Source organism: Acomys minous (assembly GCF_964271855.1).
Source record: "Acomys minous genome assembly, chromosome: 10".
NCBI lineage: Eukaryota > Metazoa > Chordata > Mammalia > Rodentia > Muridae > Acomys > Acomys minous.
Genome location: NC_140491.1, coordinates 16,748,941 through 16,768,606, shown reverse-complemented (window position 1 = coordinate 16,768,606; position 19,666 = coordinate 16,748,941). Strand labels below are relative to the sequence as shown.

The following is a 19,666-nucleotide window of genomic DNA, read 5'->3' as shown; positions in this document are numbered from 1 at the left end:
GGCTGGTGAGACTGGTTGGGGCAGCACAGGACAACAGCTACTAGGTCAAAGGAACTGACTTAGCAAGGCCTAAAAGTGTCCGTGTTGGGCTCACCTTACTAAGGCAGAGCTGAGCCACGTGTCTTTGCAAGAGGAGAGCCTGGGAGTCTGCAGCCTTAGCCAGTGTGGCTCTGACAGGCCACCTGGGACGCTCTGGCCTGTGGATCTATGTACAGAGGGCCCAAGTGAAGACTCAGGATCAGCCCCACACCTTCTCGTCCTCCACCCCATTTGTCAACAGGGGTTAGAGCACCAGTGTGTTGCCACAGTGTCGTCATAGTGTGATCCTCACAGGAGCATAGCGTAAGGAGCTTGTGTTATCACAGTCTACAGGAAACCAGAGAAATGTAGGTATTTAATTACAGTGTCCAGTGGATTTAGGCTACAGAGGAGACTGAAGCAATAATGCCAGGCAAGGTCACACTACCTCAGACTAGGCAGTCATGGAAGGAGTCATTTAAGCAGAGGTATGCAAGAGGTAAAGAAGCAAGCTGAACAGAGACCTGGGAGTTGAGCATTTTAGGTGGCAGCAGTCACTCAAATGTCTCAGAGTGGAACAGAACATGGTCTGTTTAAGAAGCAAGCAGGCTGGGCAAAAACATGCTGGGAGATCAAACCAGAAACTGTTACACGACAGCATGACTTGATCCTGAGCAGCAGAGGTGACCAGCCTGCACTGCACAGGCTTCTGGGAGAGAGGTGGGGGCCAAGGGTGAAGCTCGGAAGTCACTGCTGGGCTGTGGCCAGAGTCCAGGAGGGCGGGGACTTAGACAGGATGCCAGTAGTACACGTAGCAAGGAGAGACTGAACACATGAGCTATACAGCTTCAGCTGTAGCCAACAGGACTGGCAGACTCTCTCCTTAGGGTGTAGCAGGGAGAAGTTCTGAGGGTGACCCAAGTTGGAATGAACGTCAACCCTCCAAGCCATCCGCCCTCGTGTTTTTAGTGAGTTCAGGGATGAGTCAGACACACACACAGGACTTAAAGAACAATGCTCATCCCCTCCCCCAAGGAAACAGAAACTGGAGCCACAGTCAATTGTTTGCCCAATCGCCTATGGCCGCATTGCTGGAACATAACAGGGGACAGATATACAGTAGGGCATGTGGCAAAGCCTTGGCACAATGTGTCTGAAAGCTGTTGACTTTTGATTTGGGCTGGGCTTGCTCAGCAGGGCCGGATTAAAAACCTGCCAGGTATCTACCAAAAGTCACACCACTGGCCCAGCCTGGGCCACTCTTGGGGTCCTCAGTCCTACCCTGCAACATAAGCTAAGCTGGTGACAGAGGGCACTTCAACCATCCTCCTGGAAAACCCAGGCACAGGAGAGTTTGAGTCTTTTCCTAAAACAACAACAACAAAAAAGATGAAGCCAGATAGAGGCACGGAGGCAGGACCTTTTGGGCATGAGATGCTTGACTCAGAAAACAGTTCACATTTATAAACAGAGCTGCATTTTATGAAGGGGCCCAGACCTAACAGGTGCCCCTGAAGCTCAGACGGGGTCTCCCCAACTGTCTTATGTTTCAACTGACTGCTGTCTGGCAGCAAAGCAAGTGCCACTGTCCAATCCAGCCCCAGCCACTCAACAGCCCCAACCAGAACAAAGGTCGCAGCACGTCCCACAGCCTGCTGCGCTCACTCAGGTGACTTTTCATTTAAGGACAGAGGGAAAACGGTCTCATTTCTGTAAATCATAGCTACAGATGCAGAGCTGGTGTGAGGAGAAGCCCCCGCCTCCATTTTCAGAGAATTTTTAACTCCTAAGGAAGGTTTTTCCTCTGTGCTACGATTTGATTAGATCGGTTCTCACACCAAAAGTAATGTTCTCAAGGAAGCAGGCAGAAAATTCCCACCGTGCCGTTCCTGGGCCTTGCAAACAGGGCGCGGAACAACAGGAAAAAGGAAAGGCGACTCCGATTTTCAGGGCATCCCGAGAACAAGCCAGTTTATAAATGGTTCTCATTTCCAGACGTCCCACTTGCAATTTGGTCATTTTTCAATGAGAAATATGTACATTTGCAAAACATGAAATGGAATCATTAAGCCTGGTGAAGTCAGAGGCAAGGCAAAACTGTGGCTGTGTGTGCCCTGCGCTCCCTTTTGCTTGACAGATTAGGGATCCCTGTGGAAGGCACTCCAGATAGGTGCTAGCACAGGGCTCTGCTTAGAGGAAGATGGCCCATCTATATGCACACAGCTCCCATATTCCAGACGTCTAATTACCCAGATCTTCCCACAGTATGTGCATACGCACATGTGCATGCGTGTGTGTGTGTGTGTGTGTGTGTGTGTGTGTGTGTGTGTAAAACCTGAATCCAGTGTACAGTGGCATTGGTTCTCTAGTGTTAATACTGTGCTGTGACTACAGAATGCGGTGCCAATGGGAGAAGCGAGGCCACGGCACAAAGGTCTTTCTTTGCCTTTTTTCCCCCAGGTTTTGTGTGTGTGTGTGTGTGTGTGTGTGTGTGTGTGTGTGTGTGTGTGTGTGATTCTACAACTAGAGTCAAATAAAGAGTTCTCAGGATGCCAACTGGTTAATGTATGCAGCAGGAACTGCAAACCTATATGGACACACACACACACACACACACAAGCTTTTATTATATACGAAGCAACTTTGAGACTTACCAAGAGACTGCCACAGCATGTTTTCCCAGAAATCACATCCCAAAGGTGAGAAAGAGCATGTCACTAGAGGCAGAATATAGACTCGTGTCCTCAAGTCACCTTCTCCCACAGCAGATCTGAGAAGACTAGGTATGAGGAACTGGCTGTGGGAAAGTCTGTTGTCACGGGCTGTGGAATTCCTGCACCTGCCAAGCCAGCTGGGAGTTGGGCTATCGTCAAAACAAGATCAAAGTCCTATCCATAGTCCCACCCCCTAGCCCAGAGACTGGAATTTTGGGGTACATCAGAATCCATTTCAAATGCTGAGTCCGCTCCATCCCCAATCCTAGGTATATGAGGAACAGTGTGTTTAAAGCAAGAGCACTTAGACAATTCTGTTGCAAGTGCTCATGGGTAGAAATAATGTCAGACCTGGGTCGGGGTCTCAGGGGCTGACTCCTGGTGCCACGTGAGGGGAACTAGCAGGTGCTCAGTACCCCAGAGCCGTTGCTTCTCTTCCCATGGAAGAACTTTGGGCCCACTTCTAAGTACGAGCCCCAGGTCTCCAGCCCTGATGTGTAGGAGGCTGGGGGAACGACCCAGGTGCCTCTGGAGGGATCCTGTGTGGGTTGTCACCACCGGGCATTTAGGATAAAATACGGAATCTAGACTCTCCCGTCAGTGTGGCAGCTTGGTGCCGAGGGCTGGTGACATGCTAAGCAACTGTCAGAGAAGGGTTCTGTTAGCCTGTCTTTAGGTTCCAGAGACAGGCTTGACAAGTTCTGAGAGAACAGGGCGGCCCCAGCCACAAGTCACTACCCTTGAGGCACAGCCTCCCTATCTGCTTTGTGGGGGGAGGGGGTTTTGAGTCTCTCTCATCTCCTCCAGGATAAACTGTTATTCTTATAAATGACAGAAGCCATGGTGCTTGCCGGGGAGCCCTTCCTTGTTTTGGCAGCATTACTGTTCCTAGGAAGCTCAAAAGCTCTGAGAATCTCCCTCCCTGATTTCTGTCTGTCTTTCATCTTCACTTTATTCCCCCTTAATCTTTTTCCTCTCTTTGATTTTTTTTTTAAAATTTTGCTCCCTTTTCTCCCCAAATCCAAAATGACAGACACCACATTCCTTGCCTTTGTGAGGCTAACTCAAGAATTTGCTTCTGGGGCCAGGCCAGGCTCAGTGGGTAAAGGTGCTTGCTGCCAAGCCTAATGACTTGCCTTCAAATCCCTTAGACCAACACGACAGAGAGAAATGACGCACGCAGAATTCTACTACTCTTATGTCTAATGGGACACACACACACACACACACACACACACACACACACACACACAATTAATAAAAAGGAGTTTGCACCTGCTGTCATGCGACGACACCAGCAATCTGAAAACACAAGAGTGTGCTCTGCCGTGAGGCAAGTGACCTACCACTCTCCAGAGGACACTGTGGGATCCTATTGGCCCAGAGGCTCCAGAGGTAGTCCATGTTCCACTCCAGGCACACCTGATGATCTTTGAAAGGCCGTTCGAAAGGCGGGACGGTCTGCAGCAGGGTGTAGTTCTTTGCTACGGCATGCAGCAAATTCTCCTCCCCTCGGACATTCAAGCCCCCGCCACTGTGCCTGTGGGTGATCCAGGCTCGGAGAATCACCGTGGACACGGAGATGGGGTGCCTGAGGAAGTAGTCATCCCGGTACACCATGATGCTTGGGAACTTGACGTGCACTATCTGTGTCCTGCTGGTGTGAAGATGCTTCTCGTTCCTCCACCGCTTCTTGTACACGGGAATGCTACTTCTGAACTCAGACGAGACAACCGCTTCCAAGTTGACAACACAAGGCTGAGAGCATAAATACTTCACGGAGACCTCAGAGACGTTGCGCACGCTCCCTTCAAAGGTAGTAAAATAAATAAAGTCTGTGTACGTCCTGCTCTGTTCTGCTCTGGGCAGCACCGACGTCGTCAGGGAAGTCTGCCTGCCCAAAGATGGCACAAAATTCTGGAAGGGAAAAAATGGTAACACTGAATGTTTTTTTTAAGCCATCCTATTAATATACATATAAATTGATATTATTCTCTTGGCATTAAAAACTACAGATATGTAAAGGCAGTGAGTGTGGACAGTAAGAGATGGCAAAATCCCAGCCGTTAGACTACAGAAAAGCCAACACGCACAAATGAAGATGAGGTCACGTTGAACTCTCTCCCTAAGCTTAGGAACATCTGTTGACCAAAATGTGGCTTTCAAAGCTATGCGGCAACGATTCCTGAGCTGGTTTCCAAAGGATGAGGCTGGTCCCTGGCAAAAGCAATAGGGAAAGGACCCTGTGGTAGAATCAAAGAGGCAAGGCAGCTTCAGGCACGAACAAACTACTTCGAATGGTGGCCAGACACTGCCAATCAAAGGGCTGGAGAAAAGCTGAAAGGGCATCACCAGGGAACATGAAAAGAAGAGTATTTATCTCCTGTGAGTGTGGTGCCAGGACAAGCCTGCCAGCCTGATGGCCCAGCAGGAGGTCTCTGCGGCTCCACACAGGCAAGCTTGGAGCAGAGCTGCCTGGTCCTGTTCTTGCACCATGCATGATGTGGTCAAGTGCCAAGAATGATTTTAGCAGGGTGCCCAATTGGTTGTGTCTTTAAGCACTCAAGACCTCTTACTGTGCGCATGTCTCCAAGAAATATAAGGAGCTTGGTTACAAAATCCAGGCAGTGTTGTCAGCGTGAGGTGATGAATTATGACTGGCTGAGCCCTTCTCGACGTGACTCTGTGATTGAGGTGTCCAGAGCAAACAAGGTCACTGTGACCACTTCACACTCGTTTTGATGGCTATGATGGAAAGAAAAGAGAGAAAGAAAAGACCGGAGGACAAGCGTGGGTGATGGTCCTGGGAAATTGGAATCCCTGTGCACAGCAGGTGCCAATGTAAAACGGCATAGCTTCTATGGTAAAGACCAGAGCCACTCCTGATCCCATGATTCCGCTTCCAAATATAAACAAAAAAGGTTGAAAGCAAGAACCTGAAGAGACAGTTAGATGCTATTATAACCACACTCTCCTCGATAGCTAGAGCAGGTCAAGTGTTCATCAGTGATGAAGACAGCAGTCTACCTGTCCTACAACAGAACACGACTCTGCTATCCTATAAAGTGGATGGACCTTAAAGCACGCTAAGTGAAAAAAGCCAAGCACAAAACAGGAAGTACTGTATGAGGCACTTACTGGAGCAGGTAAAGGCGTCAGACTCACGGGGACAAAATAGAGGAGGGATTGCCATGGTCTAGCAGAAGGGATGAGTGGTTAAGGTTTGAGTTTAGTTGCAGAGTGATGAAAATGTGCTGGAGATGAGAACGGGGGCCCCTGTGCCCAATGTGAGCTTACATGACACTGCTGACCTCCTTGCTTCAAAACAGTAAGCTTTGTAAATGAACACCGTATCACAGTGGTAAAGAAAAAGCCATTTCGTTTGCCATCTGTGATTACGAATGTCTCTAATCCCACCACTCAGGAGGCAGAGGCAGGAAGATTCTTCGAGTTCAAGGCCACCTTGGCATACATAATGAACTTCAAACCAGACACGGGCACAGAGTGAGATCTTGTCTTAAAAGTGGGGAACGGGGATGGCAAGACTGCTCACTGGGTAGAGGCATTTGTTGGCAAGCCTGATGAATGGAGTTCAAGCCCAGAACCCACATGTGCATGCACACACACACACACACACACACACACACACACACACACACACACAAGCAAAGCAAAGCAAATAAATACAATTCTTAAAAATGTAAAGCTACTTTGGTCTTACAAAGAAAAGAGAAGGGGCTCCTTTTCCCATTCTGGTTTATAGCCATGGAGAAGCGATGGTGGGTGAGAATTGAACTCTTGTATCAGGGAAACATGCCTGTCAATAGTAGTTTAAAAAAAAAAAAAAAGCAAAGTGAAGATGTCCGGGGTGCCAATCAAACAATAAACAAGCCCAATCCAGATCAGCAGCAGAAGCACAACTGACTGGGGGGTCTCTAGACCAGGCCTATTGGAGAAGTGGGGTTCCACTTGGGCTTTGAAGGGTGAAAGGAAGTTCTCCAGGAGAGAAGGCAAAGGAGAGGCTGAAAGTGGCACACACAGCACAACCAAGGCAAGAGGCAGAGAGAGCGTTCAGGAGGAGAAACTAGCGTGGCTTGGCCAGAGACCAGAACAATGGTAGAGAGGCAGGCAGGCATGGGAATCTGAGATGAGAAAGAAAGAGAGCATTTGGCTCTGGGGACCAGCGAGCGCCCGCCCAGGGCAGGAGCACTTTCCTCTGCACACAGACTTTCTGTGGAAGGGATGCTGTTTTCTTTTCAGACTCAACGCATAAGGGCTAGGGTAACAGTCCAGCAGAAACTTGAGCCAGTCATAACTCAATGATGAGTAAGGCCCCACTCGAGGGGACAGAAAAGCAAATTATAGCCACACAGAGATGGCATTCTTGACCTATTAGAGTGTCAAGACCAAGGTCAGATTTCATGTTCCCCTGGCTGCAGTGTGTGTGGGGGGGTGGGGGGGGGATTGTGGGGGGGGGGAGGGGATTGTGTGTGGGGGGGGGTTGATGGCAGAGGCCCCTGGTGGCAGCCATTCCTGCAGGGCAATCAGGCAACACCAAGTGTAAATGCAGGTACTTTCTGGCCCAAGGAGCCCACTTGCAGAATTTTATCCTACAAACATATTTAATCTGTGGGAATGGGTGTTAAGAACAGGCTTTTCACGTCAGCCTTGTCACAGTGTAAGATAGCATGTGTAGATGTCCACGGCTTAAGTAAAAGATGTACTTCCTGCCCTGGACTACTCTACAGCCATTGTTTGGAACTTTTGTTCCTCTTGCTGTCACTTTTATGTGGGTTCATAAATACCTCCTGGGTTAGATAACACACACACATATACATGATGTAAAAAAAAAAAATCACTTGAATACACACAGCACCAGTTGTTCCGATGGAACACGGAAGGATGAAGCAGCCATGAGACAGACCTGGAGGGAGAGAGATGGGCGGCTATATGATTACACTTCGCATTCTAGAGCACATGAATATTGGGGGAGGAAGGCGACCATCTTAGAAGGTTAAAGTGTCAGCTTCCACAAATGAGCCAGGGAAGGAAAGGTCTGGCCATTCCTTTACGTGCATCTGGGGGAAGAAATCTCTAAGGAGTGAGAACAGTTTCAACTGTCCACCCCTCTGGGGGAGGATTAATTGTTTACTGCCCTCATTTATATGGCTAAATTACAGGGAGAAAACACACACAAAACTAATCTTAGAGCTGCAAATGGAGCAGGAGCTGTGGGTGATGGGTGTCCTGCTCCTTCACTTGGCAGATGAGGAAGCAGCAAGCAAATTCTTGCATCTCTCACGTCTCCCCGCTGGCTGGCGGGCTAGCAGAGCTAAACCAGGAGCCAGGCTCCTTTGCTTAGCCTTCACACACGCACCAACCCAATGCTGCCCATCTCAAAGCACATCACGGCAAGAGGGGCTCACAGCCGCCTGGGAACTCTGGGCTGCATCCTCCTTTTGCACGAATAGATGAACCCCCGTGTTGGTTCATAGGAAGAACGCATTCATTCAACAATCACGAGTCTCTGGTGCCTGAGGACCTGGATCTGGACCAGAATAGCAGACAAGCGACTAGTGCGTCTTATGCTTGGGCGATGCCCCAGACGCTCTCCTAAGGAAATCCATGCAAGGAGCCTTTCATTTCATGAGGCCAGACAAGGCACAGAGTCCAGGGCCTGCCTCCTTACAGCGCACACCAAACACGTTCTCTTTCAAAGAACGACTCTAGATCACATTTTTTTTTCCATGCCTCTTTGAAAAACTCACCCAGGCCCAATTTTATTGCATTTATTTATTTATCTATTTATTTATTTATTTTCTAACACATTTTCGATGCTAAAAGGGGAGAACTCTCTCTTAAACAGAAACGCAAGAGGAAAGCCGTTTGATTCCCCTGCGAAGTGTGGTTCCTAATAACCCTGTTCATTATTTTCCATCTGATTGCTTGAAAATGTGCCCGTCACACTTATGCGCGTTAATCAGGGCAGCATGCCACGGTGTGCCCTGCGCGTAACACTCCTCGCACTGTGGCTCAGAGAGGTGCATTCACACCTTACCCTGCACCTCTCCGGGGGGGCCTTTCTTCCCAATTCCGTTTCAAAGAAAATGTCGGGGTACACTATGAAGATTATTGTATTTTCTTCTGGTTCTGGCTGCGGAATGGACAGATGTTCCCCCAGAATGATGGTCAGGAGGCAGAGGAGCCACAGGGACGTGCTGGGGGTATAAACTAAACCCGGAATTTCAAAGTTTTGCTATTTAACAAAACGCTACAAAGTGTCTTAGTCATGATTTTTACATTGATTACATGCAGAAATGATAATATGTGGATACATCAAATCAAATCAAATATATTAAAACTAATCATGCCTGTTCTTGTTTACTTTTTCAATGGGGTAGCATGAACTGTCTATGGATGGTGCTGTGCTAGATTTAAGGTCATTAAACTTTTTCTACTTAAAAAAAAGGGGGGGGGGCGGGGAACAAATGGTTAAAAAAAAATAACAGTCATCCTTCAGTCTCTGAGAGGCACTGGTTACTAGATGCCAAATAATACCAACATCGGTGGATGCTCAGGTGCCTTATACAGAAAAGGCGACCGTGTTGAACAGCTCCTCCTGTGTGTGTACAGGAGCACACGTATGTACAGGCGTGCGTCTATGCATGTGGATGTGACAGCCAGAGGACAAGCTTCGCTGTTGTTCCACAAGTGTCAGCCACCTCAGTTTTGTTTGGTTGATTGCATTTTTGCTTTGGGGGGGTTTTGTTTTGTTTTGGGGTGTTGTAATTGTTTTGATGTTTTGAGACAGGATCTCTCACTGGCTTAGAACTTTTCAAATAAGCTCAGCCAACTGGCCAGTCAGCCTCAGGAATCCTCCTGTCTCCAACCTCCCCAGGACTAGGGATAAAAATAAACACCACCACACTTATTTGGGGTTTTTTGGTCATTTGTTTTTGTTGTTGTTGTTGTTTTTGTTTTGTTTTGTTTTAGATAAGGTCTAACTATGTCATCCTGGCTAGCCTCGAACCTATTAGGTAGACCAAGCTAGTCTTGAACTCACAGAGATCTGTCTGCCTGTCTCCCTCCTGAGTGATGGGGTTAAAGATGTGCACTCCCATGCCTGATCAATGCTCAACTCTTTTTTTTTTTTTTAACATGCGTTCTGGACGTCGAACTCAGCTCCTTGTGTTTATGAGGCACAGATTTTACTGGCCAAGCCACTTTCCCTTCCTATATATTGTAAATGATCTCTAGACAATTTATGTCTAAGCCATGTAAAGGCCTTGCGTGTAGTTGTTACATTATGCCGTTTCAGAAATAATAACGAGGAAACACCTGTGCCTGTCCAGCACAGATGCAATTGTTTGTCCAACATTTTGACCCTTGATAGGTTGACCTCCAGGGATTTGGAATCCATGGGATATGAAGGCTGACTCATCTTGGGTATCTGGCCATGTATACTCCACTATGGTGGGGCAAACACCAACAGGATGCCATATAACCAAAGGAAGTTGTTGCCCCACACAACGTTTACTCACAAACAGGCACATCAGCTGGCCGGGCCTGTAGTTTGTCAACTACTGTTCTACAGCACCACACGTCTCTGCGAGGTAGGGTTCTGAAGCACAGACTGAGAGAAGGCAAGGCCCGTGTGGAGTTGCTATGGGTGATATGGGATGTCAGACTCGATTAGGCCCAATGACCTGATGAGCCTCCCACGTGGTGGGTGTTGACATCTTGCTCTTGCTTCTTTCAGTAAAGATTCAAAATGGATGAGAACCCGATGCTAGGCTGGGCAGTGAGACCACTTATTGGAGAAGTTCTACGGTAGTTGGAGTGCAACAGGGACTTCAGGAAGAGGTAGCGTTTCTATGACATAAGAGGGGATACGCCGGCCCCAGAGAATGTCCTAAAATCACCCCACGTGTCAAAAACAGAGCCTTGACCTAAGTTCTTTGAGCAGCACTTAGCATCTCCAGTCTTAGGGACAGCTAGAGCGGGAAGGGGCACGTCTGGCCCCTTCATATCACGCAGAGGGAATGAAGGAGGCTGGCCTCTCCCAGGCTGGAGCAGACCCAGAGGGCAGCTGCTACACCATGAGCCGTGGCTACCTCTGCTATGTACAAAACCAACACCGATTAGTAACACATCACACTCTAAATATTGATTAAGCCAGAGCTGATTTCCTGGCTCAAGCCATGTGTGTGGTTGTCAGCTGTTTCCTGCCAGGAAAATAAGGCAATTAACTTGAAGAGTTCCAGCTTCGGGCGTGACACGTGTCCAAGCTTCATAGGTATTTTCTTGTGCCAGGTTGCGTTAACATAAACTAAAAGACCTGCTCACACTTTCCCTCGCCTAGAAACTCCTAGGCCGGGGCTGTCACAGCTCCAGATTCTAAAGGAGACCTTGGCATACTATGATGGGAATTAGTATGTTCCTTGAAAACAACAGCAACTAAGCAGTGGGTAAAACGCCTGCCAGATGTTTGGACAGTCAGTCTCCTGGGGTTGCTTCACAACCCGGTCAGGTACATAGAAACCAAAACATCTGCCCCAAAGTTTATTTTAGCGGGGGGGGGGGGGCGAGGATTTCGAGACAAGGTTTCTCTGTGTAGCCTTGGCTGTCCTGGACTTGCTTTGTAGACCAGGCTCGCCTCGAACTCACAGAGATCCACCTGCCTCTCCCCTGTCCTTTCTTACTGTTCCAACTTCTCCCACAGAGGATGACCACCAGCTTGCTCCCCATTCGCCCTCTTTGGCTCCCTCTGCAGAGCTCTTACCATCAGCACCGCCAGCCCAAGGACCAAAACCTGAGCTGAGACCTGAGAGGTCCCAGAAGGTGACACCCACTCAATCAGTTGGGGGTGAACTTCTCCCAGCCTTTCTTACCTCCTAACTTTCAGACACACAACCTATGTCCTAGAATCTTTTTTTTTTAATGCCTCCAGAAAAAGTTTAAACCTATTTTTTAAATTAAAAAATTTTTTTTGCCGTCCTCCCTACCCGCACTGGGTTCTGAACTTATATTCTAGCCTTGTGAAATAATGCTGTGAGGAAAAAATAAAAAAGCACAGCTCAAATGCACTGCGGCTTTAGGCAAGGCATTGAGGGTGAAGAAGGCACGTCTGGCCCCTTCATGCCTTGCTGTTTAAACGACTTATATTGACGTTGCACTCCAGAAGCCACAGGATTTCTCTGTACACTCGGGGCTGGGAAAAGACTCCAGACCCCTCAGATAACTGGTTCCAACAGAAGGGGGCCCCAACAAAGTCAATTTGAGAACGGCATGTACAGCCAACAAAATATAACCTCTTTTGCCTTTGTAATTGTGTATTGTAATATTTCTAGAAAATGAAATGGATCAATTAATGAAAATCCCAAGTTAGGAGCCTAAACCCATTGATTCATCCTGCTCATTGAGGGTGGATGATCCATATATTTCCAGGCCCCCCCCCAAAAAAAACCCAACAACAACAACAACCACCAAACTATCCATATGGCCTAACCTCCTTTTAGGATGAGTGCATTTGATTCCTTTAAACAAATCAATAAAGAACGACTCTGTTCAAATAGCCCTGTTCCACAGAGCTGGGAAACTGGCTTTCTCTACATGGTCCGCTAGGTATTGAAGGAATGAACAGGGATTGGAAAATGTAACATCACTCACTCTCACCACAGGAAGTTCATTTACACTTTACCAGTGTGTGGGAGCCATTCGGTTATGCAAACAATAATCGTGTCTGGTTTTCTCCTTCCTGCCCCTTCACTTCACCCATCACCTACAAAGACCTTGGCTCCAGAACACACTCTCTCTCTCCAAACTGGCTGGATCAAACTTTCCATAGGTCAAAAAAGTAATTGTGTTGGCTTAAAAGCCTTATTCTGTCCAATTTCTGCTGACTAAACAAGCAAAACTTCCCTTGATGTCCACAAAGCATGCAATTATGCAGAACGGGTGATGACGTCAATGAGGCCTTGACCATCAAGATATGTTGGGGGAGACATTTCCCATCAAGCACTGCCCCTTCCCAGGCAGAGCCAGACAGCAACGCACCATCAACAACAATCAATATTTCTACTTGTGTGAGAGAACCTCAATACTAGTTAGCATGCTCTTTCATCCTAACTCAAACCTCTGTGGACAAATGGACAAATACGGTTGGTTTGGCTTCATTTCATTGGGAGCCTGCTATGTGCTAGCCACTGTGACAGGTGCAGTCAATCTTTTTTCTTTTTCTTCCTTTCTTCATTTTCCCACCCAACTTTCTAGCCTTGTCTCTTGTCTTCCCTCAAACATGGCCTTCAGCTCACTTTCCTGTCTCCACTCTTTGGTTTATGGTGAGGGAGATGCTGGAGACTTGAAGCATCCCATCTTAGATGTGGGAAGAACCAAGACTTCCTCTGGTCAATCTGCCTCACATCTTGCGGGGAAGAGATAAGTCTGTCACACAGAGACACATGGGTCCGTCTGTACACGCCAGCCTGAGCAAGCCATTCTCCAGGTACGACAGTACGACAGGAGGCAGGAGCTGCCAAGGGAGGACCTCCATCAGCAATGCCCCCACCTTTTCCCCCAGTGCATTCCCTCTGAGGGACAGGACAACCCAATAGACAGAGTAACTGAATTCACTTTGGGCTGTTTATGACCTGTGCCAGCCTATTGACCATGTCAGAGAACTGCACGGGTCCTTTGTTTCTTTTCTACCACATTTCCTATGGCTCCTGCACTCTTTTTTTTTTTAAAGATTTATTTATTTATTATTATGTATACAGAGCTCTGCTTGCATGTACACCTGCAGGCCAGAGGAGGGTATCAGATCACATTATAGATGGTTGTGAGCCACCATGTGGTTGCTGGGGAATTGAACTCATGACCTCTGGAAGAGAGGTCAGTGCTCTTAACCAATGAGCCATCTCTCCAGCCCCGGCTCCTGCACTCTTGCCAGGCAGGGAAAGCAGGAGGCAAAAGACAGGGCCCACAGCATGGCAGAGTCAAAAGCGTGCTCGGTGACAGGGATGTCACTGGCAAACTGGAAATTTGGAGATCACCTCTGAATTCCAAATATCTATACTCACAGTTCTGCAAGCTGAGTAACAGAGGGTCCTTAACATTAAAAAAAATTTTTTTTAACATCCTGTGTTGCTCAATGTGAAAGGATGATGAATACTCCTAGGTGGATAATGGATGGGATGTACTCACTTACAGAGGTTCCGGCACAGGACTCTATCACAGCCGCCGTCTGCTAACGATCTCTACATATATCTAAGCTGCTAACGTCCTCTTATTTCTTTGTCCTCAGTTGTCTAACATGCTCAAATGTCCACTCTGAACACTTCAGCTATACAGCTGACATCAATATTGCTTATAGTGAGATTTATTTTCTCACTTAAGGAAAAAAGGTATTCATTCGAGCCTGGAGTTCAGAGGGAGAGAATTGCCTTCTAGAAGCCTCGATGTCAAGGGCAGGACTAGGGCCTGTTCTCACAAGGCAAGGAGAGGAAGGAAGGCATTGATGGTTTAAGAACGAAGCAAGAGGATCTACGGGGCAGGGTGAGTCCTGTTGAGGAAACGCAGCAGCGATGACTTAAACAGAAGCCCTTTTGCTTTGGAGGCCCTCACTCTCCCTAGAGGCCCTTGGCATCTTGACCTTTGGTGACCTCAGGATTTTTTTTCTGGCAGTCCCTGGAACCAGGAATCACCTTTTCAGCCATCTGTCCGACATGGCTTTGGGACCTGTCTCTCAGGCCTCCTCGCAATGTTTCATGCTCCTGCGGTATCCTAGTTCCAGTCACAGCACTCTTCTGGGCTGACACAGGAGGTTACTTTGTCCCAGCCAATGAAGAAGGGAGTGGCCCTTCCTCCCAACCCTGACTCCAGGGGACAGGCTTCCCAGAAGGGCATGTTCGGAAAGCTGCTTGTATCCCAGTGTTTGTGACACAAGCTGACGTGAAATAAGAACGAACCCCAAGTTATCAGTGAGTTGGTGTTGTAGTACACCCCGTCCCCTGTCTGATGGGGACACAATGACACAAGCTCAAACGCTGCACCTGGGTGTTTACCTCACCCTCACCAATGGCAAATAGTTTCTGGGTTTACTTTTTTTTTTTCTTTAACATCCTGCTTCTATTCTGTGGCTTGTCCTTCCTGCTTTGTATATTTTAGGTTACTTTAGACATGACCTCACATCCTGGACAGTTGCACAGCACCTGCTAATTGCTGGAGCTCTGCTAATGGACTTTACGTTCTACGCAAGAGGAGAAATGGTCCATAAGATGCAAAATCCAGAAGACAATGAGCTAGCATAGGTCAAAGTGAGGGTTCGGGAGAAGATGCTGACGTGGGCATCATCGTCTCAGGCTGTCTGTGTGGCCTGCAGCTCGCTTACCCTCTCTGAGACAGCTCTGCCCTCTGTGTGGAGATAACAGCTACTATCTCACAAAGGGTATTACTGAGATTAGTTAGTGCTAGACAGGGACCACACAATGTGACTTAGCACAATGGAATCTGCTTTTATAGCTTCCAAATGCAGGACTGGCTTTCACCACTACATCCACCTGCCTCTGTCTCCCTCTCAACCAGTCAGCTCCTCCAGGAAGCACCCTTGATCGAGGAGAACCCACACAGTGATGCATCTTTATTGTTTCCTGGTCCCCCTACCGCCACCTCTCTTTCTCTCTGTGTGATTTACATTTTCCCCAGTTCACACCCCCACGCTTCTCCAAGATCTAAAAGTTCCATCTTTTGTAAACAATTCAGGTAGAAAGAGCACCCCATGAAAGCACAATCCCCAGCACATGGCTGGACACTGGGAACAAAACGCGGAGAGCGCCTCTGGACTCCAGGTGCATCTTACTTGGGTGGGCAAACCCCTCTCAGTCAGCCATGTGTGGCTCTTCAGGACGTCGGAAGCCACCAGAAGGCAGCACTTAATCAGGGACGGTGACAGGCACACTCCATCATGGCCTCGTATCGACCCTTTCCCCAACTACCAAGATGTTTTCCGTGTGTTACACCCCACATTACAGGCCTCTCAGTCACTCCTACTGACATACTATCATTTCCTCTCTTGGATCTATCTGTTCCTTCAACCCCACACCCCTTGGTGAGCATAGAACTTTTGTACTTGGCCCATCTTCTGTCTCTGCTACGTTAGCCTTTGGGTTTTACACTTGTTACTCTGATTTCATCAGCTGTCAAGAAATGCACCCCCCCCCCACCTCCACCCCTGGACCTTGACAGTCTCACATGGAACTTTCCAGATCACCTGAGTGGAAATATTTCATAGAATGCTCAGCTACATCAATTCTCTTTCTGCACTAACCAGCAGTGCCCCTGTATGCAGGATCATCTGTTTAAATGAAAACCCTGTCATTTGTCATGGCAGCTTTATTTATGAGTCTGTGTACTGTAACCCTGTGGCATAAATATTAAATAATAACATCCCTTGGGCGAAAAAAGAAATAATTCCCATTCCTGACAACTTCTTATGAAAATATATAGTAAAACACAACCACAAAATGGGTGCTGGCTAATTTCTAAAATACAAGTATAAGCAAGGATTGTTCAACAGGTAGAGAGAGAGAGGGGGGCACAGTTACAATTTGCATTTTCACACTGCCTTGCTTCAAGAAATGAAAACGGCAGAAGTAAAGAGTGTTTAAGACACCAGCAAACTTGGCTTGGGTGACAACTTTCTTCAAACCCAAATTCCAATTCTGGTCAGTGTCTCCTTAGCGGGCAAGCTTTTAAGAAGATGACTGAAAACACTGGCAGTGCCACATGAATGGGGTTCTGGACAATGACATTGCTTGTTTTGTTTTGTTTTAAAGCATTCTGTGAATTTCCTATTACATCAGTTTCATGATTCAGCATTTTACTTTTCACTTATTTACAGTAATATATGGCGAGATAACCCAAGCTTTCCGCAGGATCCCAGAGCATAAGGTAGGCTGGGCAGCAAGGGTGTAGTCTTCTGTAAATATACTATTGCTCAGAACGCAGGAACAAATGGGAGAAGGAATTATCCAAAGAACTGGGCAATATCTCCTCACCTTTCTCGGAGGGTCTCAATTACCCTGGTATTTAAAATAGGTTACTGCCACCCAGCTCCTAAGTCTAACAGAAGGCAAGAAGTGTGCAAATCGTAAACTGACATGCATAAGCCAAAGGCAGCTCTGAAATGACAACATTCAAGACGCAGCTAAAGTCACCACTCTGGCGGTAAGCGCGGTACAAAGAAGTAGATTTCGTTCTGGCATCCGCAACTTGGCTGGAGTGACCAAGGAGTTGAAGAGCCTCTGGAAAGGCGAGGCGCGGTGGCACAGAACCGCCCTGGCCGGGAGGACCGAGTGCAAACTCAAAGGAGGGTCGGGGTGGGTGGCAGGGGAAAAGGAGAAGTTGGACACAAGAAGGAAAGGAGCTTCAAGAAGGTGAGGGGAAAGCCCAGGACGGATAGGGACAGGGCTGGGGAACCACGCTCCAAGGGGCGGGAGGCGAATGCAGAGTAGGGAGGGTCCAGTGTCACTGGGGACAAGAAGGGGAACCTGGCCCTGGTTTCCAGGGAGGCAATGAGGAAGAATGGACTCCAGCGAGAGTAGCCGGCAACTCCGGTTCATGCACCCGGGTACTCATCCCAGGGGCTGGGAGAGCCCGGGGCGCAATAGCAAGGAAGAGAGAAAACTCGCGGCGAGGTTCCCATGTCTTGAGGCTGGGGTCCCAGGCCACCCCACCCCGTCCCCAGGGCCCGCGCAGAAGGAAGGACCCGAGTAGGGTCCAGCGCTCACCAGGTAGAAGAGAAGGAGCAGAGCGCTGGTAGGGCGGCCGCCGAGGCCCGGGGGAACACCGCCACTCGGGGGGACCATGGCTGCGGCCCGAGGACCGAAAGCGGGCAGCGGGGGCTGCTGCTGCTGCTGTCGCCGCCGTGGCCACCAATGCCCCGCGCCGCGCCACTGCATGGCGAGGCCGCCCGGATCCCGGCCGGAACAGGTCACCTGGTGCAGGGACCGGCCCCCGCCCGAGGCGCCACCTTCCCGCCCGCCCCCGGCCGGCGGCCCGCCGCGCGCGGGGCCACCTGCCGCTGCCACCGGACCCGCAGCCACCACCGCCGCTCCCGCCGTCGCCCCCGCAGCCCCAGCCGAGCGCCGACTCCTCCCCACTCGCAGTTCCGTCCCCTCCCTCCCTCGGCCTCCCTGCCCAGCCCGCCTCCCTGGTGGTTCACTCCTAGCCCCCGGCGTCCACCCCTCCGGGCCGTGAACGCCCACGCAGGTGGGGACCTCATGGTCCCGCCCCCCGGCCACTGTTCGCTACGGGGTCTGCGGGGCTCTAGGCAGCCCCCCATCCCTTTCTCTTGCTTCCTCCTCCGCCCCTTCCGCGCCCTTGCAGTCCGAGATACCGCCCCCCACACCTCACCCCTTCTACTCCCCACTTTTCTTCCTTCATTCCACGTCCTTTCTCCCTAACTCCCTCCCTTTTCCATCTCTCCCTCCGGCATCTCCAGCCTGTGCCCACCCTGCTGCTTGTCGCTCATTCCCACTTCGCGCCCGGGCACTAGGCAATGGGGTTTGTTTGGTGGTTTGGGGGCGGGTGGAGTAGGGGGTTGTAGTCCGGGCGCCATTCCCGCAGGGCGGGGGCCGAGGGTGCTTTCTTGGAGTTGAGCCACGCAGCCGCTTGGTTTCTAATCCTTAGGGATGGATTTTGACCCCTGTCAACCTCCACCTGTCCACCTGCAGGGCTTGGGGCGGCTTTCCAGCTTGCATGTTTAGAGCCCAGGCTGTGCCCCACCCTGCTGCCTGATTGGCGACACGTTCTGGATGTTTCCCCAGGGTTTTGTGCGGTGCCGCCGCCACCGTGGCTGCCTCGCTCTTTGTTTTAATTGTCCGGAGTATTGGCGCCCAGAGCGGGTTTGTATTTGATTTGCATTCCCAGCTCCGGCTTCCACTTGGACCTAAAAGAAAACGAATTAATTAGGCCAGTACAATCATACCCAAGCCCCAAATGAAAGGGGGTGAGCCCCTTGAAGTGCGCAAACAGCTTTTCCCCCCTCGAAAATCAGGGCACATCCTAGGCTTTCGGGGAGGAAGAGTGAAACAGGCTTCTAGTACACTTGGGTTCTGTAGCCAGTTGCAGGTGAGTTGGGCCTCCAAGACAGGGCAATCAGCTCAGGGCGTGCCCTGTAGTTGTAAGAAGGGTTTGGCTGAGAAAACTAATTGGGGGCCAAAGGCTAGTGCTGTGAGACAGTTACCCACCTTGGAAAGTTCACCCCTTTGGCACTGGTGTGGTGTGTGTGGATAGGAACTATTAATAGATTGGAAATCACAGAGCACAGTCCTTTCCCTGAGGAGTTGTCTGTTACTACTTGTGGCCAAGTCATGCCAGTCTTGGAGGGTCGGGCGTGAGCAGTGAGGCTAAGGCACACAGTGGGGATATCAGCAGAGATCTGGGTCTCTCATGCTCATTTTTTGTTTGTTTCTTGGGTTGCCTGTGTAAGGCCCCTGACACCTCAGTCACAGCTAGACAGCTCTCAGACCTTAGCTTGGTCAAAGGCACCCTGGAGAGCAAAGCAGTAGATGGCGGAGTGGCCCTGGGTTCTGTCTCAGTGGGTCCTGGATGGTGTGGAGAAGCCTCCTGGTGAGTGAGTTTCCGGGTGGGCGATGTACAGAGTCAGGAGGTCTCACTTTCCAAACCAGGGGCTTCCGGGAAGGAGGAAGGACGCTGCCTGCCTAGCCAGCTGCAAACACAATGAGGCGCTTGGGAAGTTGGACAGATGTTGCCAGATTCCTGTCCCACTTCCACAGAGACAAAGCACTTAAAATTCTCCTCTGTGATGCAGCAAACTATTTATTCCATGTAGTGTCCAAGGGAACAAAAGATGGGGTGGCTTTGTCCCAGATCCCATCTGTATTTTTTTTTCCATCAAAAGAAAAATACTCCAC

At 49.4% G+C, this 19,666-nt stretch overlaps 1 protein-coding gene across 1 annotated transcript in view; it reads right to left on the bottom strand.

Moving 5' to 3' along the window:
* The window catches only part of SEL1L3 (SEL1L family member 3), a 115,430-nt gene extending 97,588 nt beyond the window's left edge, over positions 1-17,842 (bottom strand). The window contains exons 1-2 of the mRNA XM_084799704.1: positions 17,519-17,842; positions 4,079-4,649 (exon numbers count right to left, since the gene is read on the bottom strand). Coding sequence (XP_084655830.1) covers positions 4,079-4,649; positions 17,519-17,689 — 742 coding nt within the window. The 5' untranslated portion in view covers positions 17,690-17,842. The remainder of the gene's footprint in view (positions 1-4,078; positions 4,650-17,518) is intronic.
* Between the last annotated feature and the right edge of the window lie 1,824 nt (positions 17,843-19,666).